General features: G+C 51.7%; 13 protein-coding genes across 13 annotated transcripts; 5 read left to right on the top strand and 8 right to left on the bottom strand.

Moving 5' to 3' along the window:
* The first annotated feature begins 1,249 nt into the window (after positions 1 to 1,249).
* On the top strand, positions 1,250 to 2,374 carry EDD37DRAFT_442330 (AhpD-like protein). The gene is made up of 2 exons (XM_062812771.1): positions 1,250 to 1,796; positions 1,846 to 2,374. Exons 1-2 carry the CDS (start codon positions 1,652 to 1,654, stop codon positions 2,277 to 2,279), a joined length of 579 nt encoding a protein of 192 aa, XP_062669747.1. The 5' UTR covers positions 1,250 to 1,651; the 3' UTR covers positions 2,280 to 2,374.
* Positions 2,237 to 4,470, bottom strand: EDD37DRAFT_442319 (uncharacterized protein). Its single transcript, XM_062812770.1, has 2 exons — positions 4,194 to 4,470; positions 2,237 to 4,140 (listed from the first exon to the last, which is right to left on the bottom strand). The coding sequence occupies exons 1-2, from the start codon at positions 4,277 to 4,279 to the stop codon at positions 2,469 to 2,471; spliced, it is 1,758 nt and encodes a 585-aa protein (XP_062669748.1). The 5' UTR covers positions 4,280 to 4,470; the 3' UTR covers positions 2,237 to 2,468.
* A 429-nt stretch (positions 4,471 to 4,899) lies between these two features.
* On the top strand, positions 4,900 to 6,253 carry EDD37DRAFT_442466 (NADP-dependent oxidoreductase domain-containing protein). The gene is made up of 4 exons (XM_062812773.1): positions 4,900 to 5,212; positions 5,274 to 5,476; positions 5,531 to 5,600; positions 5,651 to 6,253. Exons 1-4 carry the CDS (start codon positions 5,034 to 5,036, stop codon positions 6,240 to 6,242), a joined length of 1,044 nt encoding a protein of 347 aa, XP_062669749.1. The 5' UTR covers positions 4,900 to 5,033; the 3' UTR covers positions 6,243 to 6,253.
* Positions 6,085 to 7,767, bottom strand: EDD37DRAFT_442434 (uncharacterized protein). The gene is made up of 4 exons (XM_062812772.1): positions 7,380 to 7,767; positions 6,978 to 7,328; positions 6,790 to 6,927; positions 6,085 to 6,739 (listed from the first exon to the last, which is right to left on the bottom strand). Exons 1-4 carry the CDS (start codon positions 7,444 to 7,446, stop codon positions 6,264 to 6,266), a joined length of 1,032 nt encoding a protein of 343 aa, XP_062669750.1. The 5' UTR covers positions 7,447 to 7,767; the 3' UTR covers positions 6,085 to 6,263.
* A 321-nt stretch (positions 7,768 to 8,088) lies between these two features.
* Positions 8,089 to 9,206, bottom strand: EDD37DRAFT_658257 (voltage-dependent anion channel; the record flags this gene model as incomplete). Its single annotated transcript, XM_062818958.1, has 2 exons — positions 8,089 to 8,531; positions 8,576 to 9,206. The coding sequence occupies 2 exons, from the start codon at positions 9,204 to 9,206 to the stop codon at positions 8,089 to 8,091; spliced, it is 1,074 nt and encodes a 357-aa protein (XP_062669751.1).
* A 354-nt stretch (positions 9,207 to 9,560) lies between these two features.
* EDD37DRAFT_682123 (uncharacterized protein) lies at positions 9,561 to 13,258 on the bottom strand (the record flags this gene model as incomplete). Its single annotated transcript, XM_062819783.1, has 4 exons — positions 9,561 to 12,852; positions 12,881 to 13,003; positions 13,053 to 13,156; positions 13,215 to 13,258. The coding sequence occupies 4 exons, from the start codon at positions 13,256 to 13,258 to the stop codon at positions 9,839 to 9,841; spliced, it is 3,285 nt and encodes a 1,094-aa protein (XP_062669752.1). The 3' UTR covers positions 9,561 to 9,838.
* Positions 13,259 to 15,084: 1,826 nt separating this feature from the next.
* EDD37DRAFT_650948 (uncharacterized protein) lies at positions 15,085 to 15,597 on the top strand (the record flags this gene model as incomplete). The annotated part of the gene is made up of 2 exons (XM_062818302.1): positions 15,085 to 15,161; positions 15,273 to 15,597. 2 exons carry the CDS (start codon positions 15,085 to 15,087, stop codon positions 15,595 to 15,597), a joined length of 402 nt encoding a protein of 133 aa, XP_062669753.1.
* Positions 15,598 to 15,789: 192 nt separating this feature from the next.
* On the bottom strand, positions 15,790 to 17,312 carry EDD37DRAFT_442608 (mitochondrial lipoyl synthase). The gene has a single exon (XM_062812775.1). The coding sequence runs from the start codon at positions 17,240 to 17,242 to the stop codon at positions 15,983 to 15,985; it is 1,260 nt and encodes a 419-aa protein (XP_062669754.1). The 5' UTR covers positions 17,243 to 17,312; the 3' UTR covers positions 15,790 to 15,982.
* Positions 17,313 to 17,770: 458 nt separating this feature from the next.
* Positions 17,771 to 19,139, bottom strand: EDD37DRAFT_442599 (uncharacterized protein). The gene is made up of 2 exons (XM_062812774.1): positions 18,377 to 19,139; positions 17,771 to 18,286 (listed from the first exon to the last, which is right to left on the bottom strand). The coding sequence occupies exons 1-2, from the start codon at positions 18,761 to 18,763 to the stop codon at positions 17,801 to 17,803; spliced, it is 873 nt and encodes a 290-aa protein (XP_062669755.1). The 5' UTR covers positions 18,764 to 19,139; the 3' UTR covers positions 17,771 to 17,800.
* A 381-nt stretch (positions 19,140 to 19,520) lies between these two features.
* EDD37DRAFT_442681 (uncharacterized protein) lies at positions 19,521 to 20,282 on the bottom strand. Its single transcript, XM_062812778.1, has 2 exons — positions 20,212 to 20,282; positions 19,521 to 20,122 (listed from the first exon to the last, which is right to left on the bottom strand). Exon 2 carries the CDS (start codon positions 19,966 to 19,968, stop codon positions 19,609 to 19,611), a length of 360 nt encoding a protein of 119 aa, XP_062669756.1. The 5' UTR covers positions 19,969 to 20,122; positions 20,212 to 20,282; the 3' UTR covers positions 19,521 to 19,608.
* A 988-nt stretch (positions 20,283 to 21,270) lies between these two features.
* On the top strand, positions 21,271 to 22,755 carry EDD37DRAFT_442666 (uncharacterized protein). Its single transcript, XM_062812776.1, has one exon. It carries the CDS (start codon positions 21,563 to 21,565, stop codon positions 22,610 to 22,612), a length of 1,050 nt encoding a protein of 349 aa, XP_062669757.1. The 5' UTR covers positions 21,271 to 21,562; the 3' UTR covers positions 22,613 to 22,755.
* A 537-nt stretch (positions 22,756 to 23,292) lies between these two features.
* EDD37DRAFT_650952 (uncharacterized protein) lies at positions 23,293 to 26,157 on the top strand (the record flags this gene model as incomplete). The annotated part of the gene is made up of 5 exons (XM_062818303.1): positions 23,293 to 23,695; positions 23,744 to 23,839; positions 23,889 to 25,202; positions 25,656 to 25,737; positions 25,893 to 26,157. The coding sequence occupies 5 exons, from the start codon at positions 23,293 to 23,295 to the stop codon at positions 26,155 to 26,157; spliced, it is 2,160 nt and encodes a 719-aa protein (XP_062669758.1).
* A 55-nt stretch (positions 26,158 to 26,212) lies between these two features.
* EDD37DRAFT_442675 (uncharacterized protein) lies at positions 26,213 to 27,796 on the bottom strand. The gene is made up of 2 exons (XM_062812777.1): positions 27,662 to 27,796; positions 26,213 to 27,610 (listed from the first exon to the last, which is right to left on the bottom strand). The coding sequence occupies exon 2, from the start codon at positions 27,582 to 27,584 to the stop codon at positions 26,268 to 26,270; it is 1,317 nt and encodes a 438-aa protein (XP_062669759.1). The 5' UTR covers positions 27,585 to 27,610; positions 27,662 to 27,796; the 3' UTR covers positions 26,213 to 26,267.
* Between the last annotated feature and the right edge of the window lie 190 nt (positions 27,797 to 27,986).

Below are 27,986 nucleotides of genomic sequence, written 5' to 3' on the forward strand. Positions count from 1 at the left end.
GCCGGTTTCGAGACAGGAGGAGCGTCGACTGGTGCAGCGCCTATGCTATAGTGATCAGTCTTCCATGATTGGTTTGATATGGTCCGTGTTCATTGTCACTTACCAGCCGGAGCTACGGTTGGATCACTAGTGGTTGGCTTGCTGGTATCGACTGGCTTGGGTACAGCGGCGGAAGCGGTTCCATTGGTTTTGGTGCCGGCAGTCGACGACGGTTTGTCCTCCTTCAAGCGCTTGAAGAGCGCCTTGAGCTTATCCATCTTGTATGTTGTAGGATATGAAGAAGCAGTTGTACTAGAACTGATTGAAGGTGAGTTTTGCGCCCGCAGAGTATGGAAGGGTGAAAGAGTAGATGAATGGGTGTCAAAGAGAAGTCCGAGTGTCTTCTAAGAGACAAGAGGGGTTTTGGTATCTGGGGAGGTTCAAGCTTTAAGTAGGGCGGTGGTCTTAGATAGGATGTGGCCGGGATAAGATGGACTGACTTGTTCGCGTATGTTAGTCATGCAAGGTGGGATGGCTCGGTTGGATGGGGACGCAAGCGCGATGGCTTAGCAGAAATGATGCAGAAGATGGTAAGAGGGATGGACAAAATCGATTGGGATGATCGTCTTGTGACAAGAGTCAGCAGGAAGCGAGGTGGAGGGGTGAAGCAGGGAAGGTCAGTGTAGCGGACAAGGGTTGTGGAAGTCTGATACCAGACGATAAGTTGTAAAGGTTTAGCTGGATGGCATCGGTGTCTTTTAGGGATCTTGGGTGCTGTGCAAGGGCATGCGACAGCCTAGGGAGCCTCTCATATCGCCGTTTGCGTTGAACTGGAGTCTGGGCGGTGGGCGGACGTCGTTGAGGCATTTGAGTTAAAATAGAAGATAAGCCTGTACCATGCCCTCTTTGGTCAGAGGCTCCCTAGGCTTGACTCGAAGTCCTTCCGGCGCAATCCGGGGTGGTGTTTCGTGTCTCGGTGCGAGTTCTTCAAGGCTTGAGGACGATCATGAAACACAGGCCCAATATCCTGGTCTCTTTTGATGTCCATGGTTTCACATTTGACTTTGTTCTTTCATTCATAGTACTGCGAGTCGCCGAGGCAGGGTTGACTCAATCGATGGCACCGCCGCCGCCAACCTTCCGTCCGCTCACCTTTAGTCTATTCGATCGTCTGCAACATGGTCATTCGACTGGCCGATAACATTCCAGACTAACCACCTTGGAAATGCCGTGTGCAGTCCCAGTTGTGCTGCTTATCCTCCATCGCGGCACCCTAGCCTCAAGTTACAATGGTCACTAGGTCGATACGATCACAAGTGCTTTTCCTTGACCAAAAGGAAAACTTATGTGCCCAGCGGACACGGCGGACATCATCATGACAACACATCTATGGCGCGAACTCCGTGGACGGATGGTTCCCCTAGCGTGTCTCGCAACAATTCCGCTGTAGTTGGAGAACGTCCCATGAACCTTCCCCCGCCTTTGGAGCAGAGATGTTTGGAGATATGTACATACAGCACATGGAGGGGCCGACAAGCCCGAGGCGGATGAGCAACTGTTGTTCTGTGTCCTTACGAAGAAATTGTATGAACCCGAGTGCTCGAGTCCAGCTACCTGGTACAGCAGATTTGTTACAGATCATCTATTCAGCAACAGAAGCATCATCGCCATCATGCGTCTAGACTATGTTGATAACCCTCCCACCAACCTCTCCTCCGAGGATCAAGAGGTCCTCGAGCGGGTGAAAGCTCGTCGAGGGGCCATGGGTCTGATTCCTCTTGATTTGACGTTGCTGCATGCCCCCAAAATCGCAGATGGTACGTCCATCCTGTATCAAATCGTGACTCTGACTGATCTCTCGTTCAGGCTGGAATGCTCTCTTAGGTGCTGTCCGCACGAAGAACTCCCTCCCAGACGATATCCGCGAGATCGCCATTTGCCGTCCTGCCCTGATCAACAAAGCCTGGTTCGAGTGGAACGCGCATTGCCCCATACTGCTCAAGTCCCAAGGGTTCTCGGAAGATAAACTCGACGTTGTTAAACAGCTTCATCCCAAGTCCAAGGGTGCGCTCGACGATCGTCAATGGGCGGTCTTGAGATATGCCGATGCCATGACTCGAGAAGTGTCAGTACCTCAGAGCCTTTTCGATGAGGTCAAGGCGGCCGGTCTCAGTGAACAACAGATGGTTGAGCTCACAGCGACAGTCGCCAGTTATAACATGGTCAGCCGCTTTTTGGTCGCGCTGGACATTGGCGAGCAAAACAATAAAAAGCCAGAGTGGGCGATTGTTGAGAATTGAAAAAAACTGGTCGAAGAAATATGATACTTACCATGGAACAGCCCGAACGCCGGACCAGTGCGGAGGGTGTGCTCGAGTATGGTTCTCAGTATGGTGCTCAAGCACAATATGACAAAATAATCTTCTTTGTTCTGGCCATTGAATGCGCCTGTCTTGGTGTTTCCCGACCAAGTGACTTTTTTCGAGACATCATGTCCAGGGCGAGTTGCATTCTTCCGTCCACTCCTTCCATGCTCCCGTATCAAGTCTCCGCCTGCACACCAGGAAAAGACTGTCTGTGGGACTATTGGGCAGCACCACCTTGACTTCGTTTACCCGGCAGGATCGTGGTACCGTCGACATCAGAGGATCCTGTTGGCTGAGAGAGCTGCAGACCTGGAGCTCGTTTTGTGTGTAGACAGCATCATGGCATGTGCCTTCTTCGAGTTCCATGACCTTACGACAGACACGCGCCGCAATCCTGGAATCCCAGATCCCCTCCCGGTGAGACGTGGACTCGAGAAGCTGGATAGCCTGCAGCCTGACTCGAGGGACGCGGCACTTGAGAGCCGTGTAGTAAAGTGGTGGGATCCAGCCGATGTCAATGACAGACCTTGCCATATTCAGGCCCTGGCATGAGGCCTGTGAAGTTACCGTCGCCGGCCGCGTCTCTTGGGGGTTTGAGGAATCGTCGCAACTCGGCCGCGTCCCCCTGTGATTTGAAAAGACGGCCACGATTGCGACGAATTGTTCCGTGTATGAGTCAAAGATGGCCTCGTCATAGCCGTGGAGACAGGCGTCTGCCATGATGGTTGCCATCGTGTGATAGCCTCTTAGTAGCTCGCAAATGAAAGGTTTAAGCTGCGCCTCCTTCCGCAGAGCTTCAGCAGAAGCCTCGAATGCGTCAAGCCAATGTCTCAGATCTGCATTGATGCGTTGCTGACAACTGCTCAATGTGGAAGGATATTGACTGGACGCAGTTTGAGAGCTCTTTGGCTGAGACGCTTGCTGAGATAGACAGAGTATTCTGTTCAACAAACCGTCCATTCCTTTCGAGGCTTCTGTGACGGTGTCGAACCTGATAGGTGAGGACACCAAACGAGGCTGTTGCAGGACCAGGCAAGGTTCTTGGTACGTCGAGTTGAAGAGCTCAACCTGCACATGTAGCCTGTACAACGCTTCGACAATATGTTCGTCAACGACTTCACCTCTAGCCTGCAAAGGGAGAACACTGCTGTTTCCACACGTGGAACCTCCTGCTCTCGTCTCGGCCAGCACCTTCAAGCCATTTTGCAGGTGGGCTTGGGCTGTTTGGAAGTAGCCACGAAGAAATTCGAGGCAAACAAACAGTACGCAGGCGACCAAGGCGATCCGAACGGAGTTCCTATCACGCTTCGAAAGGAGCGGGCGCAGATGCCTGATCGCCTTGAGATATTGTTGCAACAAGAAGGTCTCCTGGTTGTCGAGGTTGTCGGTAGTACTTTCTGGATTGTCGTCCGTACAGCAAATTGCACTTTTATGGACGCAGCTCAAGGTGAGTGCAGCATGCAAGACTGCCGGTTCGCTCAAACAAGCTTGAAAGACGACGGTGTTCCAGAAGGACGCTGAAACGAACATGCCCGGTATCTTTGTCGCCGTCCGACATCTAAACCAGTCGTAGTGGTGTCCCTCCTCGAGACCGATAGCGAGGATAGAGATGCACGCTGGTGGCGACGGACTGACGCTGGCACTAGCACTGGAGGTCGCCGAGGAACGGGTTGATGCTGCACGGTAGGCGCAGAGACTGCCTCCGCCCCAAATGCCATATCCCTCGCACACGCGACCAGCAGATGAGCATCGTCCACAAACCGGCCGTCCTTCGTCACACTTGACCCTTCGGAGCCTAGCAGCTGTATGAGTATGACCATTCCCGACAAAAGAAAAGGCTACACTTACTTGCATGTGCGACAGCCGGTCTTCACCTTGGCTCTGCCTGTGTGAGGGTCTCTTCGGGCGTTCCTTGCCTGAACAACCGGTCCCATTGCTGCTCCTCTGGCCCCAACTTAGCATACCTCACAGAGGATGTTGTAATATGGTAGAAACTCCAACATGGAGCCATCGCTGGCCTGAATGATGCACTCCATGCTTTCTGCTATCCCGTTTATGATGACTTCAGAGTTAACAGGAGGTGGTACGTTGCTCGTAAACTCTCTGCGTTGATTGGTCACTATGGGGAATCTTTCATCGTAAATGTAAATGTCGATACGAAACTCGTATCTAGGCGATATCTGGAATCCCCCTCAAACATCCCAATTTTACAATCGTCTCAGTGATGTGTCTGGACTATCCGTCACACAGGCACCGGTCCACCCATCGACAACAGCGCTCCATCTCGCTCAATGATGCTCGTAAGCATAATATGTCGATTGGTCAGTGTCGACCCTCATGATATGGGGAAGACCTCAGTAAGTGGCTCGAAAATACCCTCTTCTGAACACCCTACTTCGAGCGCCCATATTTATAGGCTTCACTGCCGCAAATCAGGATATACACGGTAATGAACAGCATATATGCTCCGGGTCAGCCTGTCGTATACTTGACCCAGCTATTGGCTGGTACAACTCCAGTACAGCATTATGCTTCAAAGTGTACGCGTCTCTAAGATGGAAACAAGGTACCCTACACTGTGCAAGCTATAAATCTCGAGGCTGCACCCCATCTTCCCTCATCCTCTCAGTGACTTTTACCTTCATCTCATCTGCACCAGCCTCAGCCTAAGACCAGACTCCGGCTGCCATGACCAGCCATCACATACCGCTTCGCCAACTGGGCAAGGACGGCCCGACCGTGCCCGCCATGGGGTTCGGACTTGCTGGTATGTCCTTTGGCTACGGTATGCCGCCCAGTGACGAGGAGCGGTTCCGGCTTCTGGATCGTGCACTGGAGATGGGCAACACATTCTGGGACACTGCAGAGTAAGACTTTGACATCTTGCTCCACCAGTGGAGACGAACTCCAGATTCTAACAACTGACAGCATCTATGGAGACAACGAAGTGTTTCTGGCAAAATGGTTCCAACGAACAGGCAAACGCGATCAAATCTTCCTCGCGTCAAAGTTCGGCATCGTCATGGGCGCGACAGGCCCCAAGGGTGCCGGGATCGATAGCTCGGGGGAGTACTGCAAGCAACAATGCGAGGCGAGTCTGACAAAGCTGAATACCGATCACATTGATTTATGTTAGTCTCTCGGTTGTTTCATGTGTATTGAATCCAGAGTACTGAGCCATGCAGACTATGTCCACCGCGTCAACCACGAGACGCCCATCGAAGAAACCATGCGCGCCTTGGCTGAATTGCAAGCGTACGTATACTGAATGTTGAATGATCCTGAGCCGCTCTGACGAGCTGCAGCGAGGGCAAGATCAAACACATCGGCCTCTGCGAAGTTTCCTCCACCACACTTCGTCGCGCGTGCAAGATCGCCCACGTTGCCGCAGTGCAGGTGCAATACTCCGCGTTTACGCGAGAAATCGAGAACGAATCCGGCACCCACCTCCTTCGCACCTGCCGCGAGCTCGGTGTCGCCGTCGTGTGCTTCTCACCACTTGGCCGAGGTTTACTAACGGGAACTTTCAGCACCAAAGAGTCCGTCAGTGGCCCAGGTGACCTCCGGAGCAGCTATATTCCTTGGTGGAGCGAGGAGAATGTCGAGGCCAATGCCAAATACGCCAATCAGTTCAAGGTTTTCGCGGACAAGAAAGGATGTACGGCGTCACAGTTGGCGCTTGCATGGCTCCTCAAGCAGGGCGATGACATTATTCCAATCCCGGGGACAAAGAAGGTCAAATACTTGGAGCAAAATTGGGCGTCGCTCAATGTAGAGCTGACTGATGAGGAGGAGGCAGAGATACGGAAATTCCTTGAGAGCGTCCAGTTGCAAGGCCATCGAGGCGCCCCTCAAGCAAAAGCTACCGAATTTGTGGATACCAAGGAAGAGGCTTAGAGGGTGTCGAGCCCTGCCCTCTTATGCTATAGAATTCCGCAAGTCGTGGAGATCCTTGAGAATGGACTGGTGTCGGCCATCATAATTCACCTTCCTCATCCACTCCTCCAAACTTTTGATCCGATTCGGATGTATCTTGTCCAGAAATTCCATGTCTCTCGTCGCTCCATGCCCTTCGCTCCAGTACCGCCACCATGCCGCGAAGTTCTCCCTCCATGTCATCGCAGATTCGTCCTTGGGCGCATCCGGACCGACTGCCCAATTGGCAGGAGCATTGCGATACGGTTCTCGCTTCGGCAGATATCCCTCCATGGGCACAAACTGGAAATGAGCTTTCTTCCCAGTGACAAGTGCTGCAGTGTCAGCAATGTCCTGCATACTGACCTGGTCCGTCACAACCTCAAGATTCATGCCCGCTGTCTTCTCAACGTTGTCGAACATCCACAGCACGTATGCACCCACGTCATGCAGTGCAATCAAAGGTATTTTCCCGTCAGCTTTTGCGCGTCAGCTTTCGTTATTCACCAGAACGTTGTCAGAAACGCACATGCCGGCGCCTCCCACAACAATGAGCCATCATCTTGCGTCTTGGGGAGAAACATTCCATCAAAGAGCATATCCATGTACGGTCCAGTGGTGAATAATGAGCTCTTCATTGCCTTCTGGCCTTGGGCGAGAATGAAATCTGCCCATCGTCAGTCCAATGACTCATTGGCTTCGAGCACAGTTCATGACCTCCAAGACGCCCCTTGGCATCGTTATGGCCAACGTGGTACTTCTCATCCCACCCGGCTTTCTTTAGAGAGTAATCGATGGCAGCCCAGATATAGTGTTGGACCTTCTCGTGCCGAGCAATTTCATAGGCCCGGAGCCCGTAGAAGAGCTCGGCCTTTTCGCCAAGCACGAAGCCGTCAAGGTTCACCCAAGCACCGTAAACGCCGTTGAAGGCACGATGCAGGTCCTTTTGGTTGTCCTGAGTGCCTTGTACCAGTGTGACATTCGGCAGGACGGCAAGGGCTTGTGCACGATCCGATTTTGTGTTGCGAGTCAGGACCCGAGCATTGTACCGGCCACTATCCGAAAGTGCTGCATCGCCTATGTCAGATCACGTCCTTGAGGAGTTCTTGCCAGACATACCTTTGACAACTGGCAAACCCTGTGCGCCGGTGCCGCCAACCACGAGGATCAACTTGAGGTCGTCCATGGTACTCAATGAGCAGTGTCTCGAGAGAGACCGAGTCAAAGCCACAAAGCTTCTTCCAAGCGAAACCTCCTTTTTCTGTCCCTATATAGTGCTTCATCTCAGTCATCAATTGCACGGCAGTGCAGCTCCTGAAAGAAGATTAGTGATGTCCCGACCAACGAAGCGGCCGAAGTATAGCTGTTCCCGTCGAAGCCTTGTACTCATGGATCCCCTTGGGTGCGTCTTGGGCCTATCAAGTACTCCGAGGCAGCTCGTCTGATTACTCCGGTGAATTCAATGTGATGGACATCGGCCCCACTGGCTGTTGGGTTGCGCCGCGTCGTTGTTCGGGATTGACGGCCTATTGTCGAAATGACAAATCATAACATTGGAGTCGTCTTACACCGTTCAGATTGGTCACTGGAGGTTTCATTGGTGATGTCGGGCAAGGCATTTTGCGGTGTGTTGTTCCGTCTCCCGCAGGCCTGACAAATTTGAGCTGCGGCCGACTCTAGGTCATGCAAAGATATGGGCATGGAGTCTGGCGAATAAGATAGGAAAGCTGAAGGAATACCGATAACATGTTGTGAAGACTGACATGAGTCTTCCCTCCACACAGCATTTGCCTAGCTTCACATGTTTTGGGAACATCATGACTGTCAGCTATGGCTCATGACCCTCAACATCCTCCATATCCTCGTCATTATGCGGCCACAGTATTTGACCACGCCAGACGGCTCTGATGTTCAAGGAGGCCACCCAAAGCCACGCTCCACACAGCAAGACCGTCATGGCAGAGGATACAGCCTTGATACCTACACTTCCTAGCACGTTGCCAATCTGGATCAGTGCTATAGTGAGCCCGGCATTTGGAAAAATGATGGCCCACCAGTTCAGGGTGAAGTGTGCATGTTTCCAGCCGTGGATCAAACCCACGGTGCCAAGGGCGAAAAACCAAAACCCAACCAGCCAGAGGAAAATACCGGCGCCAACTCCCACCGCCTTGCAGATATCGCCGACTGGCACTGTGGTAATACCCAGAAAGCCTGGTGGAAGAATGACTTGTGCTTGACTGCCCAGGATGATCAAGGCGCTGCAGGTGTACGCTGTTACGATTAGCTCTGTCGTGTATGCCGAGGTGAGAACGTACCAGCTGGTCCGACTGCCACATACATGCCGGGCCTTTCTGCTTCATCCGGCACCACTCCGCTCGTTAACCTGGTGATGTATAGTGTGTACTGGATGAAGGCAAAGCACCATCCAAGACCTTGGAAAGCTATGCCACCGATCAAGATTGGTAGTGCTGACGTCGATCGCGGCTGACTGTACAGCAGCGTACCGGCGACGGGACCGAGGACAAGGAACGGATAGAGGGGTAAGATCCAGGCAGGCATCATTTCATGCACGGACAGACGCTCGAGGTCGAAGATGACGTGGTACTGAAAGGTGGCCACCAGCAACACGCAGCCTGCATACAACCGGTAGAGCACTTCGAGGGTGGTTACCAGCCATTGACCGCAGGAGGGAACGGCATAGGCCTGGAGGCAGTATATGAGCATTCCGATGCTGACCCAGAATGTGCCGAAGTAGAAGCTTTCTTTTCCATCGTGCAGTGATTTGGTAAGAGCACCCTTGTTGAGGAAGAACCTCGTAGTGATGAGCGTTGAAAAGGTGACAAACAACACAAGGTCGAGGAGAAAGACCACTTTCCCGATTGTTCTGAGGCCGTCAAAAGTGTACGGCTGTTCCGACAACAGCGTGCCCAGAGCACCGGTTGACATGGTACATTCGAACCATGACCACGTAAAGTGTGCCACTCGCTCTTTCCACGAGACATTGTGTCGTCCCTCGTCATTTTCGGCCATCGAATTGAACATTCTGAAGCATGGTATGAGTTGATGTCGAGATATGTGCAGAGAACAGAGGACGGTGGCTTTTCGCGAAGGTGCAGGAGACGATGCAAGGTCGAGAGGTGTGGCACCTGAATACATTTTCATCAAATACATCGAGGGAGAAAGATACAGATGTAACATTAGAGGTACGGAAAGAAGGGAAAGAGCGATCGTGACTCCCCAAAGTCCAACCACTCATCGAGGTCGTGGGAAGGAAGACAAAGAATCCCTCCCACCTGTCAAGGCCGCCTACCACCTCGCTGTACTCGTCATACAGCTTTGCTTCAAGTTCTGCTGGCTCGTGGTCCACAAATTTTCGCCCGTGCGAATCGATTGTGCATTCGGATGGAAGTTGCAGCTAGAACGAAGGTTTTATTCTGTGCTTGCACCGACATTGTCGACGTCATGGTGGTCGTAGACTGCGACACTGTAGACGGATGTTCGTCGCTGGACTGCGTGCGCATCGGTCACACGGGGCCCATGTCAGCCCATACATTAACTTGGTTGATTTCTACCTCGAATCACTTTCTCTCTGCTTCCCAATCTGTAAGCAACGAGCCCAGCTCCTGGAACTTTAATGGTTTGGTCATATAGTGATCGACCCCGGCTTCGTACGCATTCGTCCGATCTGCCGCTCTCGCCAAACCAGTGAGCGCAATGATCAATGATTGTGGCAAACCATGCTGGCGCTCCAATTCGCGAATTCGACGAGTGGCCTCGAACCCGTCCATTTCCGGCATGGAGATGTCCATAACGACAATACTGAAACCGTCGGTTCGCTTTTCGACCGCCTGCACCGCAACGAGTCCATTGTTTGCTGTGTGAATGTCTTTGTAGCCCCTCTTCTTCATGTATGTCTGCAACAAGCGAAGATTGATCAAGTTGTCCTCCACCAGCAAGATGGCTGGGGTAATATCCTTTGGTGGGCCGACATTGGTCGATATTGCGTAAGGTGTCGATGTATTCCCCTTCGCACTAGACGTAGCGCCATTTGGACCTGGTGTTGGCTCTGATTTTTCATCTGACATCTTCCTATTCAACTCACCTGGCGACGACGCAGTGCGGACAGCGTTTGCATCATCTAAGCCCTGGTCAGATAGATCATTGCCAATGCTGAGACACTCTAGCCTCTGCTGCGGAGAAATATCTGGTGGATCCTCGACTGATGTCTCAACGGGGGCATCCGCAGATATGTCAGTCATCACTTTCCCCTCGTCTGATTTCATGCACCTGAGCAAGGCTTTGGAGACCTTGACAGGCCCAATCGGCTCTGATATAACATTGGTGGTATTGCTATGCTGCTTCGACTTTGCTGTTCTCTTGCCAACGGCAACAATCTTAGGACCCTCGTATTTACGAGCGGACAATTCTTCAGCCGAGATGAAAGCCACATCTGCCTCGTTCCATGGCACCACCTTGCAGCCGAACCACTGTTCAGAATAAGGCCGGAGCATATGGTCGATATCCGGAGAAGACATGACAACTTTCAAGGTCCGATCACGCAGAGCAACGGTATTCTTTTCCAGCACAGCCTCGTGATGGGCTGCGCGCATCGGTATGCTGATTGCAAATGTCGTGCCTTCCCCCACATGACTCTCGACTTGCATCTCGCCGGCAAGGAGAGCGACCAGGCTCTTGACAATTGACATTCCCAGCCCAACACCATCGGACATCGAATTCTCCTGCGAGAAGGGAACAAATAGATGATTTTCAAGGAAGGCCTTTGACATGCCCTGGCCTGAGTCTTTGACCGTGAAGACAACGATCTGATCGGGGTGTACTTCTGCACTATTCTCCTCGTTGCCATGGTTTTTCTCGGTACGTAAGGAGATCTCCACACCTCCGTTGGAAGTGTACTTCAGCGCATTTCCAATCACGTTCATCATAACCCGACGTAGCGCGCCTGGCTCTGTCAAAAAGTTCCAGTCTCGATAAGCAATATCGAGGGAAATCTTAAGGTCGGATTGATCTCCACTAACCACCACCTCGACGATCTCTTCGCAAAGCTCGGCAATGTTTGTCCAAACCAACATGCCTTCTGAATCTTCACGTCTGGCCAAGTCTTTGTTCTCCAAAGACCATGGGGACATGCCGGGCATGTTTTGTCGAGGGTCGTCCCGTCTCCTCTCGAACTGGTTGATCTTGGTGAAAGACAGGACGCTGCTAAGAGTTTCGTGGAGGATAGTTCCGCAAGCACGTATGGTGTCGGCCAGACTCTCTTGAAAATTATCTAGTCCACTTTCGACCAGAAACTCCACGGCTCCGAGAATCCCATGCAACGGTGATCTCAGTTCATGGCTGACCGAGGCCATGAACGATTCTTTCTGTTTCAGTGCAGCTATTGTATCAATGCGTGATATCTCTGCCTCGACAGTGTGTAAGAAGGTATCAAGCGAGGGAAGATCGTCGTTGGCGAATATAGGCTGTGTGCGAGTGGACCAAACAAAACATCCCGCAAGTCTCTTGATGTCGACAGGATCTTTCAGAGGCGCAAACATCAGTTGACGGATACCCGGGAAAGCCTGCAACAGTCGCTTGGTGTCATCGGTATCGTCGGATGCAACGGTATGACCCTGGCAGCAATAGGGGCCATCGCTAAAGAACCAAACTTGCCCATCCACAAACTTACCCATCAAATATTGGAGGAAACCTTCGTCAACATGATCAAGGCCTAATGTACTCGGTGAGAGGTTTTGGAATGCCGGCTTGATAGTCTCGGATTGCATGGCGATGCCCAGTATCTCCGACGGATTGTGCGTCCGGACGTGCTTTCGGAACTCGGCACTTGTGAAGTTTCGTGAGGACGCAGTCTCCTGTAGGTCCTCGGCATCCGCTGCGGAAACCTTGTCCTGGTTGGCTTCAGCCATCTCTTTTTCAGGTTCCTGTTCGGGCTCTGCAGCAGGGTGCAAAGTACCATGGAAGCTTATCAGCCCGTCGGCGAAGATCACACCATCAGCGCCAAGAGCTTCGCGGAGGAACTCAGCTGAGCGCCTGAATACTCGACGGTACGGTGTCTCGTCCTGGCCTTCCCCGGATTGTTTTTGTTTTCGCTTGCGTGAACTGGTTTCATTTGACTGTTGTGGTCTCGACGCTGCTGAGTCTTCTGATGGTTCTTCTGGTTCCTCCTCAGAGCTCTTGCCTTCTGCTAAATGATGTGAGATGACCTGGTGATACGCTTCGCTATAATTTGGCGGTTCTTCCAGCATCTGGTCAAGTGCTGGTGGGCGTTGTAGAAACGCGCTCAAACCTTGAACCATTCTCGACCACCTCCTCTCCAGACACAAGTCATAGTCTTGTTCTAGTTGACTCATGCATTGCTTTGCAACGGAAGAGATCTGATTGAGTTCTCGATCGGAAGTTTCTCCATGCTCACGCGTGTCACCGACAAGGACGTATCCGATCGCAATATCCGCTTTCGAGACGATGGGTACAGCTGCACAGAACCGTAGGCCTGGGGAGCCAGCGACAGCAGAAAGGTCCTTTAGAAACTTATTTCGACTGGCATCGTGCACCACAACAGGCTGGTCGGGGTGAGCTTCGACGAAGTTTCGACCAAACTTTACCCCATATTTTCAAGTCGGCATCATTGTGACCCAGCAATTGCACGATGCCATGCTCTTCCACAAACCCAGCCAAGACATACTGCGTGTTTCCGTCTGAAAGGATCACGAAAGCGCCGCCAGCGGCTATACGCAGTATTAGAGCAATTCCAGGAGAAGGAAGGAAAACGTATACCGAATCGAAGAGTGAGCGTTTCAGCAAGGGTCGTTAGGGCATGGCTCAATGCAGAGTTCTCCGCAAGGCAGTAGTCGAAAGGAGATTTTGGAGGCAACTGAAGGCTATTGCAATATCTGTCGATTGTTAGCCTGCGATGTCCATCTGGCCAACTTGACTGACTTGTGGAATTGATGAGTTCGTGCCGTGGTCGAAAGTGTACACATTTCTGATTGCGCCGCTTCCATACGAACACATCTTTCTAGGTCAAGGTGCCTCGAGACGACAGAAATGTAGGTTTTCGGCGGCAGGAAGACATCGTCGCTCAGAGTGAGTGAGTCTGGCTAAGGGCCCAGAACCGTATGTCATTGATGGGAATTTGACTTCTGCATGATGACGGCAATTGACCGCCAATGCGCCACAACCGCCTTGCCCTTGTTCCTAAAGATCACAGCCTCCCTAGCCTAAGTAGGGGGCCCCCACTGGCCCCTTTGAATACCTACCTAACTTAGGTACGATTGGAGCACTTTTCATCGGTTGCGCATCTTTTCGGCAATGCAGAAAATGCACGTCGTTTACAGACTGGGGTCTGTTACGAGTATCAGATTCTCGAAAAAGATGTCGACGGGGAGAAGGTCTGTAGCGCTTTGAGGCCGGCTGGTACTTACATGACCTCAACGCAGAAGTAGCCATGGATGGCTTGACAGTAGGTACTATGTACGTTGATACCTAATATGGGCTCCCCAACACCAAATCCATCGCGTGCGTGATATCAATTGGCACACATGGTTCCAACCTCAAACACGGTCTCGTCTCGCAACTTATTACACAATTGACGACCCTCTCGCCAGTTCCCTGATACTTTTGACAAACTCCCGATGGCGACCAAAAATGATTACACCACCAGCCTTTCACCTACTCTAGATGTGGCTTTGAAGTTCGAGCATTGCTCCACATCTAGTTCGTGTCACGAGAACGAGATCGTCTCGGCTCAATGCCATGGCGAAAGCAGTCCATTCTCAACGAATGCCACATCAGCAGCGAAGATGTCACAGGTGGAAGGACAGTTGAATTCGAGGCCTTTTTTCCAACTTAGCGTGTTTCCCAGCATGTCTTGTCCAAGCAATAGCATCCGCAAGACCCAAATCTTCCATACTGATCGATAGAGACGAAAAACGCAAAGCCACCGCTCGATGTGCTGACGTGTGTCGACGTTCCTCTGGGTGCCTTGACCGCGTTGTGAATGTCCCCTGTAACTTTCCCGGATAGTACGAGGTAAGAGTGTCGCGTGTCATATAGCAGCTTGGGATGTAGAGTCTGCAGGCGACTTCTACCCGAGCTTGTTCGCGGCCAACCATTGAACCCCTCCAACAATTGAGCCTCTCGACTTTCTCAAGGCGAAATCAGGTCTGCTGTGCTGTGCTGAGCGGCATGATTACTGAGACGAAAAGCGAGTGTATCAGTGTTGCCGACTTGAGTCTAGAGTCGAGAGCAAAGACTTGTACTTGGGGCCTTTTGAGCAAGTGTCACAGAGACAATGCAAGCTGTGAAACGTGGCGCCCGAACAGAAACCCTCGGATACATCAAGGGAGCAAGATATGGACGTAACACCAGGAGCATCACGGCAAGGGAAGGAGCCAATGAGTCCTCACGTCTAAGGGTGGTTGAGTTCGCCGGGAAACAGACATCGGATCCTACCTAGTACCTAAAAAGGTTGAATGCCACCCTGCGTCATCCACATAAGATGTCTCTTGGTGTTGTGATTTTGAATTGGCGACACAGCTTGTCAATGACAGGGAAGTGGTCCACAATGGTGTTGCAGTGCAAGGTGAGAATAAGTCTGCAGAGGTGTTTGTCGGCGACGGCAAAACCGCGGCTCCAAACAAGCAAGGCTGCACAGCGCAGGGCCTCACGAGGCTGGTGTGACACAACGGCCCACGTCTTCCACCACTGCCACTACTCCGTAGACATCGCTCATATCCTTTCGGCAGTCACACACGACCTTTCGCTGAACCTCAGATTTCTCCTGCCTCTTCTCTGTATCCCTTTCAAGATGGATAAAGCCAACCCACCAAAGAAGCCCGCGACCACTTCCAGCTACATCTCCTCATCTGGTCATGTTCTTGATACGTACGTTCAGACTATGCCTCGCCGCCACTTTGCCTTCCTCCGGTGTTCAACGCAGCCCTAACGATCTCCCAAGCTATTTCGTGGTACGAATTACTGACACCGTGAACTCAGACCCCCTGTTTCCGCCCGCATCTCCCGCCTAGGCGACAACATCTACAACTTTCTCGGCCTGTACTTCGTGTCTCTGTTCAGCCTTGACCCCTATACCGCAGCGCAAAACAGTCGATTCAACTCGCGCGGACGACCAAATGCCTACCAGGAGCGTGCGAGGTGGGGAGGAGCGAACCGCGCAGGGGGAGTCGGTGCAGGGCCGGGCGGAAGTGGACCTTCAGGAGGAAGAGGCGGCGGTGGCAGCGGGTTTGGAGGTAGTGGATCAGGAAGGAGGATGGGTGGGGTCGACGATGTCAGAGCGCCAGAGTGCGGAAGCTGTGGTTAAAATGAAGACAACACGGATGTGGGTGTGAGCCGATACATGAAGTAACGTGGCGTTTGGGGTAAATACTGAAGCGGACTTAGGCAGGAGTGCTTCTGAAGGGAATGACAAACAACTGTTCGGGTCTCTGAACTGTGGAGGTCTTCACAAACACAAAAGGAAGATAACGCGATGAGATGCCCTCCACGGTCTACAGTAGCGTAAGCAAGAAGGTCGACTTATGGGAAGCCGGCGCAGAAATAACAGGCAGGATGGGGTGGACATTGGTTGACAATGACCAGAACACATTGGATTTCAGACTTGAACGCCGACCACGCTCGAAAGGATTCCAACATAGAAAGCCAGCTGCTTGGTAGCCCTGATTGTGCAGATGGGATGACTATTCAGCTCAAGCCTTGCCCACCTCCAGGGTCTTGACCGGGATATCGCCAGCAATATCTGCATTGGCAGTTTCGGTCCTACCCGCACGTCTCTTCTTCAACACGTTCTCAATAAATGCCTCGCCTGCTTTATAACTGCTCCGAACCAAGGGTCCGCTAGCCACATAGAGGAAGCCCATCTCCAAGGATCGCACTCTCCACTGCTCGAATACATCAGGTGTGACGTACTCATGTACAGGCATATGTCGCTTGGTCGGACGCATGTACTGGCCAAAGGTGACCACATCGACATCGATAGCGCGTAGTTCTCGGAGCGCAGCCCAGAGTTGCTCCTCGGTCTCGCCAAGTCCAAGCATGATGGAGGTCTTGGTGATGAGGTCTGGTCTTGCTGCTTTGGCTGCCTTCAGGACACTCAGAGATTGTCGGAATGTTGCTCGCCTGTCTCGTACTTGAGGCGTCAAGGCTTCGACGGTCTCAACGTTATGGGCATAGACGTCCAGGCCTGATGTGGCAACCAGCTTGACCATGTCCAAGTCTCCAGCATAGTCGCCCGTAAGACACTCGACAAGGATGGAAGGCGCCTTCGACTTGATCTTCCGTACAGTCTCGGCAAAATGATGCGCACCACCATCTGCAAGATCGTCGCGGTCCACACTTGTGAGCACCACATAGCCCAGACCCCATCGCGACAACGCCTCCGCAGTGTGTTCAGGCTCATGCGGGTCGAGCGGTGGAGGCGCTTTGGACGTTTTAACGCTGCAAAATCGACATCCGCGTGTACATGTGTCCCCCATGAGCATTATGGTGGCCGTGGCAGCCGACTTGTCGCTCCCACCCCAGCATTCCGAAATGTTTGGACATCGAGCCTCCTCACACACGGTATGTAAATTGAGACCACGAAGGTCCTTTTTGATCTTTTTATAATTTGAGGTGTCTGGTATGGATGTCTTGAGCCATGAAGGGAGACGGGTGATCTGTTTCTTCTTCCCTTCGGGTCCTACCAACGCTGTCTTTAGCGCATATGCTTCGGACGGATCCAATGGCTGTTCTCGTCCAGACACAAACTCTGTGAATGATGGACCGGCATTGATCTTGTCGGCGAAAGTTGTCGCTCGGACTCGTGGCTTAATCGTGGGGATGTCGTCGGTCGTGGTGGCAAAGGTTCGGTTCGGGGCCGTCGGGGTTGCGGTTGGGGAGAGGAAGACTTTGAAGGGTGAAGACCATGGATGGCCATTGAGGCAGCGATGCCGGGAGATTGTAGCTGCCATCTCTGTTTAGCCAGTGATTGCGAGACTGGAATGTTGTTGGTGGTGATATGTGATGAGTAAAGCGACGAAATGGTGTGGCTCTCGACATTGATAATTGTCGGCTATTCTCGGACTGCTCCCCATGCTGGGGAAAGATTTCCGAGATGGAAGTGAAAAAGCATCGCAGAACCTCAATCAACGACATTCGAGAACACCAAGATGCCTGGACACATTGAGACATAATATGAATAGCATGATCGCACAGGCAAAATCTCTCTTGACTTAAATATGGGAGTTATCGTCAATCTGTAATCCAGTTATATTGCTGCAATGCGTTCACCTCGGAGACAATTGAAGCGTCGATTTGAGAATGATTTTTTATTCTTGAATCTATCAATGCTGTTCAGTCTTTGTGCAGCTATTCTAATTTACCACCGGAACGCCACGCTTTCGTTGGAATCAGTCGCATTCTTGAAAAGCCCTGATGGTGTTGACGCTCATCATCTGCCATTTTCGTAAAGGATGGGTAACCGCCCAGAGGTTCAATGCTGCAAGAAAGAAACGCCGTTGATTAGGTTGTCACGGAGCACTTTTCCTGCGAGTATCCTCATTCTTCAAACCCGTATCGTCTCTCGGTGGCTCCACTACTGTTTCGTCGTTGGTCATGAATCTTGCGCTCGCTCTTAACAGAGTCCGCAGGACATCGAATTCATGTTCATCTCGAGGAGCGTAAACGATAAGAAAGCTGTCCCCAATCTTCCACATGTACTTCTTGCCACCAAACCACCACGGCTGAGTCCTTGCACATCGGTGTCGTTCTGCCCAACCTTTCTCGATGATGACTTTGGCGTCTGCTGGTGAAAAGTAGAGATGCATGGATGTGTCGCCGTGGATGTGTCCCAGCTCACCCTTCGACATTACGGCCGTTTCCGGCAGGTTGTGGGGTCTTGAAAGAAGAGTCGGATGAACAAAGAGTGCAATGTTGTGCTTCTCTAAGCTAGAGAGTTTCTGCTCGAGCAAATTCGGATTTTTCAAGACGATCGATGCAAATAGAGACAATACACGCTTACAGACATTAGCAGGGAATTTTTAACACTCGATGTTGGCCACTCGTTTGAGCTTGCAGTCCAGTCGAGCGAACCTGGTCAAACTTACCGCATTCATTTCAGCTGTAGGCCGTTGACTGAATTGTCGCTGAGGTGCGATTCCCTTGACGATTGGACGTTCACCTTCTCGGTTGGGAAGAGCCAGAATCTCTTTGTGAGCTCCCGTGTCCGGGTAGTCACCTGTCCATTTCGTGTCTCGATCAGCGAGCGTGAAAGGCCGGACAATGAAGGAAGTGAGGATCCAGCCATAGATGTTGTGAGGAGGTCCACCACGGCCGAGAGATATGAAAAGCCGATAGTCTTGAATACACCAGTAGGCAAACCAGACCAGAGAGACAATCAAGGCGGCAGCGACTGGGACTGGAGGGAAGGACAGGAAGGACGACGTAGGCTGAGGTTCTGTCACATTCGGTAGGATGTAGATGTCGTTGTCCATGATCGCAGAGTGATCATAAATGCGGAATGAACGTCTGGGATAGTAAGGGGGAGGTGGGAGTACGAGGTGAGATAAAGCAAAAGCGAAGCAAAAGAGAAGTAACGTGCTCTCACGGTATTTGGTAGTGGTGGAGTCAGGTGTAGTGGGCGGTGAAAGTGAGGTTGACGTGAGAAGCAAGTTACGACCATTAGACCATTACTTAAGTAGGTACCTCGAAACGAGTGATGTTTGGGCACGTACCCACGTCCGAGTAGGTAAAGCAAGTAGCATGTGGCCCCCGTGAAGTGGCAGGTAGAAGTTGCACAGGGATGACGCCGTAACGGATGATCAGCCGTCGAACAAGGGGACCTCATTGAGGCAGTGAGGCAAGAGCAGTGATTGACCGACAGGAATGGCCGGAAAACGAATATCAAGTGCCAAAAGGGCCTCTCAGAAATGACGTTGGGGCTGTTTACTGAGGGGTTTCAGTACCGTAGTCTGACGCGGAACGCCAGCTTCAACCTGCAGAAGGTCACTTGGACATTTGGGCCCGGTTGCATGATACAGGGACAAGTACAGTAGATGAAGGATTAATCTGTATAGCCTATGCGCAAAGTGGTGATAGCCTACAAGGCAGTGACTTACTCTGCTCGACCATACCCCTTCTGCCTACAAAGGATGGTAATCTGAATGCCATTTTCTTTCGATCAAAAATAATCTATTCTGCTTTGTGTTCAACATCCCACCCTGCAGGTGAACGTGGGGTCTCGCAAGCATCTCGCAAGCACGACGTGGGTTCAAAAAATCCGTGCGAGGTCGACTGCAGGGATGCAACTTGCGGATGGCCATTCCGGAGGAACCACCCATCATCCAAACGGCCAGGTACGCGACTGCGTTGCAGCTGATTGACGCGGGATGGCAGCAGGCGGTGGGCTACGCAGGGGTTGAGGTTTCAGCAATGACATCAATTCGGTCAACGACGGACACTTGGCCGTTGAAGGTTCTTTCGGGGCTCGCGAGCCAATAATCATATCGCCAATTTGTGCATTGGGGATGAGAGATCGCTGATCAGTTACTGGAGAAAGAGTCGCCAGAATCTTCATGATATGGACCCCAGAGTGTTTATGATAGGCTGAGGGCACAAAATGATGGGTAACCCATACGAGACAAAACAATAGACTGGACAGCTTTGGCCCAGACACTATATATAATTGATGCTGAATCATTGTGACCGGCGTAATTCACGACGGTCCAGCTACGAACAATGGCTGTACGGCAAGAGATGCAAGCCGAGACACTTTGAGGCGAAAGGCCAGGTCAGAGCATCGTACGGTGCTCGTAAGATCACTTTAGGTTCTCACAAGGCTGCATTCGATGTGCCTGATAGAGTGGGCAAGGTCAGTCCGGGGTTGATTGCAGACATCTGGCAGCACTGAAAGCCTCTCAACATCGCCGAGGCGATTCCTTACAGTGCCCGGCTCTTTGTTTTCTGTTGTCCATCATTGGATCGTTCGTCGGACAATGTGGCTGATTTTTCTTTCTATCGAATAGCATTGAAGTGTCTCGGCAGGGAAACGCAGGCTCAAGGAACCAAGCAGAGTGGCGCTGCATACGGAAAAAATGCGTATATTTGCGAGGCCTGGTTGTTTGTTATGACAGAATTGCAAAGTCAAGAATAGCTACAAGAAGCTGGAGGAGTATGCCTTTGTGTTCAGACGAGGTTCGTGGCTGTCGTGTCACAGAGGTCAATTGCCCGAAACCCATCTTCAATCATCAGGGAAACGAGAAGAACTGGGGGCAAACTGATCAGGCAGCTGTAAAAGGACGAAGAACGAGCAAGGGTCACAAGCCTTGGCTGAGAGGAATATGAGGTACATGAGGCTGAAAATCGTCCTTTCGGAGCGGGCATACCATGCGACGGGGATTTTAGTGCTGAGAGAATCAATCAGTGCACCTGTAGGTTTAGGACTGGGCTGCGTTAGCTGCGCGGCGGCTGCGGCTTTTCTACTGTATGCTGAAAACGTTCTTCCAGGCCGGCAAGGCTGTGCAATCCTCTCTCGCTTGACAGTCATCCCCAAGGACATTGCTCGCTCAGCTGAATCAGAACTCGACAATTGTACCGTATATCGTTTCCTCACACATGTTCGACAAAGCACGCCCCCAAAACGGAGAAACGACGCAGCCATAAGTTATGGTTATCATTGAAAAATAGAAGCGCTCCGAGACAATACCACGCACACATCATCTGCTCATCTGCGTCATCTCCCCAGTGCCCGCCTTAGGCCGAGACAAAAAGCCGCTGGTTCGAGACGCTTCCTTGCGGCACTCAGAATATTGCTCCTTCGGCGCTCCTTCTACCACAGTTCTCACACTTCGCCTGTTGGAGTTTGGTATCGCCAGTTATCCCGGTCTTCCTCTCAGCTGTTCTGAACTTTCCGAGACAGATCACCAGCATTCGTCGATCCCTATTCAAATACTCCACTACGTGACGACGTCGACTCCTTTCACCACTTTTTTTTGTCCTTGACAGATCAAAACACAAGACACGCACATACAACCACGAATACCTAAGCGTAGACGATACTGGATCCCTCAAACTCCTCCTGAGCAAGATCGTTCACCGTGGCTTCCTCAAGTCTACAGACTTGGTTCTCTGATCCCCTGAGAAGCCTCTCTGGCCTTGTCGAGCCCCTCCTTCAGCGCCTACCACCCGAGTTCCACGACAAACTCAATACTGCACTCACTGAGTATTCGACCGCGTCTTACACTACTGTCGCCGCCGTCCTCCTCTCCGTTCTCTTTCTCCTCTTCCGCTATCTCATGAGTAGCTACGGCAGTTATCCTACCTACGGGGGAGGCCGCAACGCAAGCTCGCCTTACACTAGCAACATCGCTGATCCTTACGCTGGGAATTTATCAGGTCACTTCGAGTATATTGATGCCGATCATGGAATATTACAGGACTCGCATCGCCATTCCGTACCTAATCTACACACCGGGCAAGAGGACCCAAACACTCCCGATGTTATCCTTGTACGATACATGGCGTCACTGATACCCGTCGAGTTTCCGGCTTATTCAATCAGTGAAGAGAAGGCATATGTTGGTCAATTACGGGATGCGGTGGCCCGGGCGTTGCAGACGGACTCGAGAAGAATTCGCTTGGTTTACAAAAAGCATGACTTGAAGCATGACTCCTGGCCACTCCGGAAATATCACATGAAACAGAACAGCGAAGTTGCCGCTATCAAGACTGAAAGCATCGTCGACTACAGCGATAGAGACAGTCATTCTTCCAGCGGAGAGGAAAGTGCAGCGACGAACCAGAACCCACGCAGACGGCCGCGTGCCTTGTCATCTGTGCGGCATCGCAGTGATGATCAATTCATCCCCCAGAAAACGCCCAATTCCTCGGGGTATCTTTCTCCCACAGGCCATGTATCGTCCGGCAGGGCGTCAGAACGACAGTCGCACAATAGTCTGAAACCGGAGACAGACGAACGCGATTATCGCAGGGAGCCGTCGCGCACTAGAGGGACATCCCCTCGTCCAGCTCCCGTTACGACTTCAGCGCGCCCATCTCGAGTTGCGGCGGACCCGAGTACGCCTCTAGGGAAATTACAGACTTTATCCGACACATTCCATGAGAACTGGCTGCCTCTCTGCCGCAAGTTTATCTCCAAACCTCCTTCAAACATTCAGGACAGAGTCAAGGAGCATCGCAAGCTTAGCGAAAGCGTCATGACACATGTCCTTCTCAAGGCCGACGCAATTGACGTCAATAATCAGGAAGAAAGAGCATTCAGAAAGAGTCTGATCAACGAAGCTAATGATGTAGTAAGGCAACTTGATGCGGTCGCAAAAGCATGATGATTGGTGGTATTGGATTTGCATTGCAACGGTGTTGGGAAGAAAGATTAGATGTCGCTTTTAGCATTTTGGCAGAGGGTGGTCAAGTCAATTCTTTGGGGTGGGTGGTGGCGGGTTGATCGTCATTGCTGCTCCTTTCGCTGGCAACAGAGAACGGATGGCGAGAGGATTTCGGGTCGATTAAGAGATGGGTTTATCACGATCGCGTGATGGTGAGAGAGGCCGGTTGAAGGCCGTTGCAGGTCTTTTGAACAAGAGCATACATTCAACCACTCTTTTCGTTTCATGTGTGTCTGCAGCCACCCACGATTTTTATATTGCTTCTTGATCTTTCCTCTTTGCTTTACTTTCAAGCGCTACAGCGTCGACACCGGGAAGGAAATCGTTCTGTGTCAGCCTGGATGCCTCACGTCACTATGCAGCAGAGGTGGCTCTATGCACATATTACAATGCCTCGTTAGCTCCGGCCAGAGGTGAGTGAATGAGAAATCTTGACGTGCAGAGGGATATGCACCACCATGCACAATTCAGCCAATGATGTTGGAGTCGAAGTGGTCGTTGTTACTGCCAGTTGGCGAGGCCTCACTGGCTGTTCGATCCCAGGATAGAGGGTCGTAAATCGCCGTTTCTACACAGGAGCGCGGACTTTCTTAGCCAAATGTTGGCTCAGGAACAGTGGTATGTCTGCGCCGCAGTTGATTCAGACGGCGAGTTGGGAAAATTCGATCTGGAGGACTATACCAGAGGACACTTTCCGCCGAAGCATTATCGCACTGTCGACGAAGACTGAGGTGCCATGCGATCAGAGACGTTGGTGGTCAGCCTCATATAGTGATTCTCAGCCCCCTTCACCGGATCCAGGCCGCATACTATCATTCAAGACAGAAAGACAGTTGGCAGACGACTTTGCATTCATCGCCGCTGCCCGACCGGGTGCCAAAGGTGTGACGGCCGTTTGTATCGAGGAAAGCCGCGAGCCTCCTGGCCTGGTCATACGCATCGCTGCCAATGAAGGCGTGGGTATGGAAATAAGAGGTGCATTTGCTCACATCTTCAAGTGTCTGATGTCCTGCGCAAAAGGAGGTCAGTCTACTATCACCTCTTGCCTCTACTATATTCATGCTGTTGCAGAAACAAAGCTTGAAGATGGCATAACAGAGGTATCTCGACTGACGTTGAATCTCTCCCGAAATCGCATCATGGAGCGCTTAGGGAACCTCTGTTCAGGTCGGGGACCTTTGCACTTTCAAACGCAGAATAGGACTGACACTTCTAGGGGCCGAAGAAGCTCTCGGCAGAATGCGAGCCGCTGCTCGGACGACAGCTGCTGAGGATCTGGTCACTAGATTGACGGAGCTGAAGCGGAGTTTGGATATGATTCAGCAGTCGCCTAGACCATCTACAGATGAGTTGCACTCGATCGTCAGAGACAGCCTCGCAGTCGTGACTTGCGATGGAAGGCAATCCTTGCGGAAGACCTTGACTGAAGCGGGTTTGAGTGCACGAGACTGGTTCGACAAGAAGGAAATCATGCAGATCGACAAATTGAGTGCTTGTCACAGGATTCCTCGAGACATCGTGCGCAAAGCCTGTCGGAAGAGGTCGAGAGGTTTGTTTTCCAATATCACAGTGGAGTACACTACGCCCTACAAGCCCAAAAGGAGCTCGGTTGCCTTCAAGCGCCAAAAGGTTGCTTGCTATGTCCATGCTGAAATTCAGCTGATTATACACTATATGCTGTCAACCTCAACGCCCATACTGCCTCGAGCTATCGGCAGCAGCAAAGGGGCCTGCTTCCTGTGTCATTTGTTCATTACAGCACATACGGGTTTTGTTGTCACAAGTGTGCATGGCCGTTTATATGACCAATGGACGATTCCAGATCTTGCTGAGTACACCCCTGAGAATGTTGCAATGCTGAGGTCGATCATAGAACAAATGAACTCCGAATGTCTGCGACTGACGAGAGCGCCCCACGTATGGCGTCGCTACCCATTGGAGAGCAGGCACAATCTGCGTGATTGGGCTTCATCTCCTTTATCTTCAATGCCAGATATGGACAACAGCTTGGGCTTTGGTCAGCTCCAGATAACTGATACAGGTACCCAACAAACAGAAACACGCTCGGTCGGTGAAGCCGATGGTCCGACTTTAGAGCGCATTCAGATGTCTGCGGGCAGACTAGACGAGGCAGCTGTACAGGGACCACAGCTAATAAGTGTGATAGAGACTGTGGACCAGAGTGCTGACGTGTCACGTCTCGATGCGCAGCGTTCTCGAAGCGAAGAGTCCCCCAAGAGCGCTTTAACGAGCCTTTTCTTGCTGCCAGACAGCTTGAGTCAGCTTCATATCAGTCCAAGCACTCCTTGCGACATCGTGAGTGTTCCTGGGTGGGATATAAGGGTGGAAATCGAGGCACCTGGTACTGGAATTGTTGGCCTCAGAGATGGCAACGCGGTCGATGATGGATTGAGTGTCAACGTAATCAGAGTCGACGAGCTCAAGTCAGGAGAAGAGTTGCGTCTTTCTAGGCTTGAAGACGAGGAAGCCCTGGTGCTTCATCTCGAACAGGGCGGGAATGAAACGTGTCGTATGTGCTTGCAATGGACATGAAGAATGTCGTACCAGGTCATTGGGATCAAACGGTCATCGTGGCGGAGCTCAAACTTCTTCACGTTGCTGTACTGGCTCTGCTGGCGAGGCCGCGAAGGCGCGGCAGTTCCGTTAGCCAATAGTCCAAGTCCGACATTGTTCAGCTTTTCCATGAGAAGGTAACATTTAGACTTTTATGAGCCCTGAAGCAGTTGCTTGAGCAGTTGCGGATGCGGTGAAGTCATATCATACGCAAGTATCCAACATATTGCGTCATTTTGCATGGTGCCGTTGGTGCTGTGCACGAACGACTTACAAACGCATGTGTTGACCAGCCGATGCTTTTGTACTTCATCACATGTATGGGTTTGAAGTCATACCGTCTAATACGTGTCAATTTCATCAACCACACTTGCTGATCAGTCTGGGCTGACTTTACACTCCGGCCAAGGCAAGATGGAGAACACACGGGGGGGCCATGCGGAGGGATACGAGCCCGACAGTCTCGACACAAGTCAGCACGGAATATCTCAGTAAGTCGACATCCGTGGACCTCCTACAGCGGACATACCCTCATCTTGGGGTTCTTGGGGTGGTCAAGGCTCGGAAGAAAGTCGTGATTACTTGCAATGGCATTCAAGAGAAGCCGCGTTTCCGCAGAGAGGCTGACGTCTGACCACTATGTTAGGAATACCATCGACGAGGAGAAGTCCAACTATGGCGCCAATAAGGGTGCAGACAGAGACATTGGCGCTCGCATGCCCACGTCCACGTCGACAACGGCACCTTCTCTGCCGGAAGTCAGTGGCGGCAAGAGCTTGATGGATAGTGTGGACGAAGCGTTGAAAGGGTCTACAGGCGCGGCAAGCGACAAGGCACAGAGGATTGACGAATCGGTCAAGGTTGGAGACGACGACGACTTACATGAAAAGGCCGCGAGCAAGCAGCCATGAGCACTGTCTTCGTCGATTGTCAAATCGGTGCAAAAGCAAAATTCAACTGTCAGGGGAGGATCGTACCCTATGGTTGACTTGAGATTGATTTGCGAAACAGTGATCAGCTCTCATTCAGTTTCCCATCCCTCGTAGTTTTCCACCATCACCTTGTTTACCGACAGCGTTCCTGACTCGTTGACTCCGACGAGCCCGGAAAAGAGGTCGACAAGCGTCTCCCTCGATTTCTGTTGCTGCAGTAGAAGACCCAGTATTGCGTCGTTGCTGACCCCGCTTTGATTTGCCAGCTTGAGTAGTTGTGAGATAAAATAGCTTTGTGACCTGCCCTCTTGATAGCGCTGATGGAAGATTTTGCGCTTCACCTGCTTGCGAACCTTTTGTTGTTCCTCCTGAGACATTTGATCCCACGGTACTTTCGCCCTAACCTTTTCTATCGATCGCATAACGGCGTTGTTGTCGGCCAATTGACGCCGATCGAACCACAGTCCCAGCTCGCCCAGGCGCTCCCTCCTGGTGCGACTGAAAGTAGAATGCGCATTCATGGAATACTCGTCTGCGTTCTTCCTCGTGCGGCCAACACCAACCCCAATGCTGGCATTGCGGGTGCCATGCCCGTATTCCTCTAGAGATGACGGTATAGTTGTCTTTGGGTCCAGCAGTGCATTTCTGATTGTTCTGGAAAGCAATTGAGCTGACACCTGGCTGTAGTCCTGGAACACTTCAGACTTATCATCTGAAAGAACGTGAGTCTGTTTCGGGCGTTTCTGTGCATGCGTCGGTTCATCTGAGACGTGTCCTTGTGGTTCCGATTGTCTCTTTCTCTTGCTGTTCATGTTCACTGGTGGTTGTGGCGCAGGAGATACATCAGAAATCACAGTCGGCCTCAGTGCTTCGACATCTTCGGACTCGAATATCCGAGAGAGTTCATCTTCACTTTCGCTAGAATCTAACCACTCTTCTCGACTCGCCAGAGCGTTAGAAGATTGCTCGCTTCGTTGCTTATCGTGGACTGATGAGCCTGCGTGAGGGCGGTCGGCTGGCACAGTTTTCCTCTGAGGTGCTTGAATTTGTGCCTTCGGTTCGAATGATGGAACTCTTACGGCCTTCGGAACATTTCCTCTTGGTAACGTTCTGGCGGGCTGACTCGGAGGCCTGCTTCTATCAGTGGTGGCATCGTACTCCAATAGCGGTAGGAGAGTTTGTTCGACGTTGTATTCTCTGGCAAGCCGCCGCCCGTACTCGTATTGAACCCAGATGCCCTGATATGGAGCGTATCCACCTATTATTCTCTCATATTCGCCCTCAATTTGATCTTCGGCGACTCTGATTTTCCTGCCTTGCTCGACTCCAGCAAGTTTGGTAATTTGTGAGGCATTCAACCACAAATCAGATTCACGGAGCATGACGAGGAGTCCTCGGACGTTCATCACAAGAAAACCAACATCCTTATAGACTGTCTGGGACTCAATCAGCAGTCATCAATGATGGCATTGAAACCACCTACCCGCTCGACTTTTGGGACTGCGTTGGGCATTCGGTGCCAAAGAACATCATGGGACGACCGTGATGAAATATTGTGCAATACCCGTGGCCTAGTCCGAACTCGCCGCGGCAACGGATTCTGTGCGGCTTTGGACATGACATGTTCCACGCGGTGTGACATTGACTGTTGAATAGGCCGAGCGACGACGTTGTAATCAACATCCTGTGTGGCTTCGTGTGAGACTTCAATGGTCTCTGCCTGTAACGGCTCGGCTTGCAGTTCAGCGTCTGTGTCAGAAAGCTCTACCCATTCCTCCTTTATCTTAACAGTCTCAGGGGATGTGCTC

The sequence above is a fragment of the Exophiala viscosa genome, assembly GCF_022695815.1.
Source record: "Exophiala viscosa unplaced genomic scaffold EDD37scaffold_6, whole genome shotgun sequence".
NCBI lineage: Eukaryota > Fungi > Ascomycota > Eurotiomycetes > Chaetothyriales > Herpotrichiellaceae > Exophiala > Exophiala viscosa.

Excerpts from the sequence above, each read along its gene's own strand:
- EDD37DRAFT_442330 (XM_062812771.1), top strand. The coding sequence starts at position 1,652 with ATGCGTCTAGACTATGTTGATAACCCTCCCACCAACCTCTCCTCCGAG. Across the intron at positions 1,797-1,845 it reads TGCCCCCAAAATCGCAGATG|GCTGGAATGCTCTCTTAGGT; the intron begins GTACGTCCATCC and ends TCTCTCGTTCAG.
- EDD37DRAFT_442681 (XM_062812778.1), bottom strand. The coding sequence starts at position 19,968 with ATGATTCAGCATCAATTATATATAGTGTCTGGGCCAAAGCTGTCCAGT.
- EDD37DRAFT_442466 (XM_062812773.1), top strand. The coding sequence starts at position 5,034 with ATGACCAGCCATCACATACCGCTTCGCCAACTGGGCAAGGACGGCCCG. Across the intron at positions 5,477-5,530 it reads TACCGATCACATTGATTTAT|ACTATGTCCACCGCGTCAAC; the intron begins GTTAGTCTCTCG and ends TGAGCCATGCAG. Across the intron at positions 5,601-5,650 it reads GCCTTGGCTGAATTGCAAGC|CGAGGGCAAGATCAAACACA; the intron begins GTACGTATACTG and ends GACGAGCTGCAG.
- EDD37DRAFT_442666 (XM_062812776.1), top strand. The coding sequence starts at position 21,563 with ATGAGTAGCTACGGCAGTTATCCTACCTACGGGGGAGGCCGCAACGCA.
- EDD37DRAFT_442319 (XM_062812770.1), bottom strand. The coding sequence starts at position 4,279 with ATGGGACCGGTTGTTCAGGCAAGGAACGCCCGAAGAGACCCTCACACA. Across the intron at positions 4,141-4,193 it reads ACCGGCTGTCGCACATGCAA|GCTCCGAAGGGTCAAGTGTG; the intron begins GTAAGTGTAGCC and ends TACAGCTGCTAG.
- EDD37DRAFT_442675 (XM_062812777.1), bottom strand. The coding sequence starts at position 27,584 with ATGAACGTCCGAGGACTCCTCGTCATGCTCCGTGAATCTGATTTGTGG.
- EDD37DRAFT_442608 (XM_062812775.1), bottom strand. The coding sequence starts at position 17,242 with ATGGCAGCTACAATCTCCCGGCATCGCTGCCTCAATGGCCATCCATGG.
- EDD37DRAFT_442434 (XM_062812772.1), bottom strand. The coding sequence starts at position 7,446 with ATGGACGACCTCAAGTTGATCCTCGTGGTTGGCGGCACCGGCGCACAG. Across the intron at positions 7,329-7,379 it reads GGGTTTGCCAGTTGTCAAAG|CACTTTCGGATAGTGGCCGG; the intron begins GTATGTCTGGCA and ends TAGGCGATGCAG. Across the intron at positions 6,740-6,789 it reads GTTGTGGGAGGCGCCGGCAT|CTGACGGGAAAATACCTTTG; the intron begins GTGCGTTTCTGA and ends GACGCGCAAAAG.
- EDD37DRAFT_442599 (XM_062812774.1), bottom strand. The coding sequence starts at position 18,763 with ATGGACAACGACATCTACATCCTACCGAATGTGACAGAACCTCAGCCT. Across the intron at positions 18,287-18,376 it reads CTACAGCTGAAATGAATGCG|CGTGTATTGTCTCTATTTGC; the intron begins GTAAGTTTGACC and ends AATGTCTGTAAG.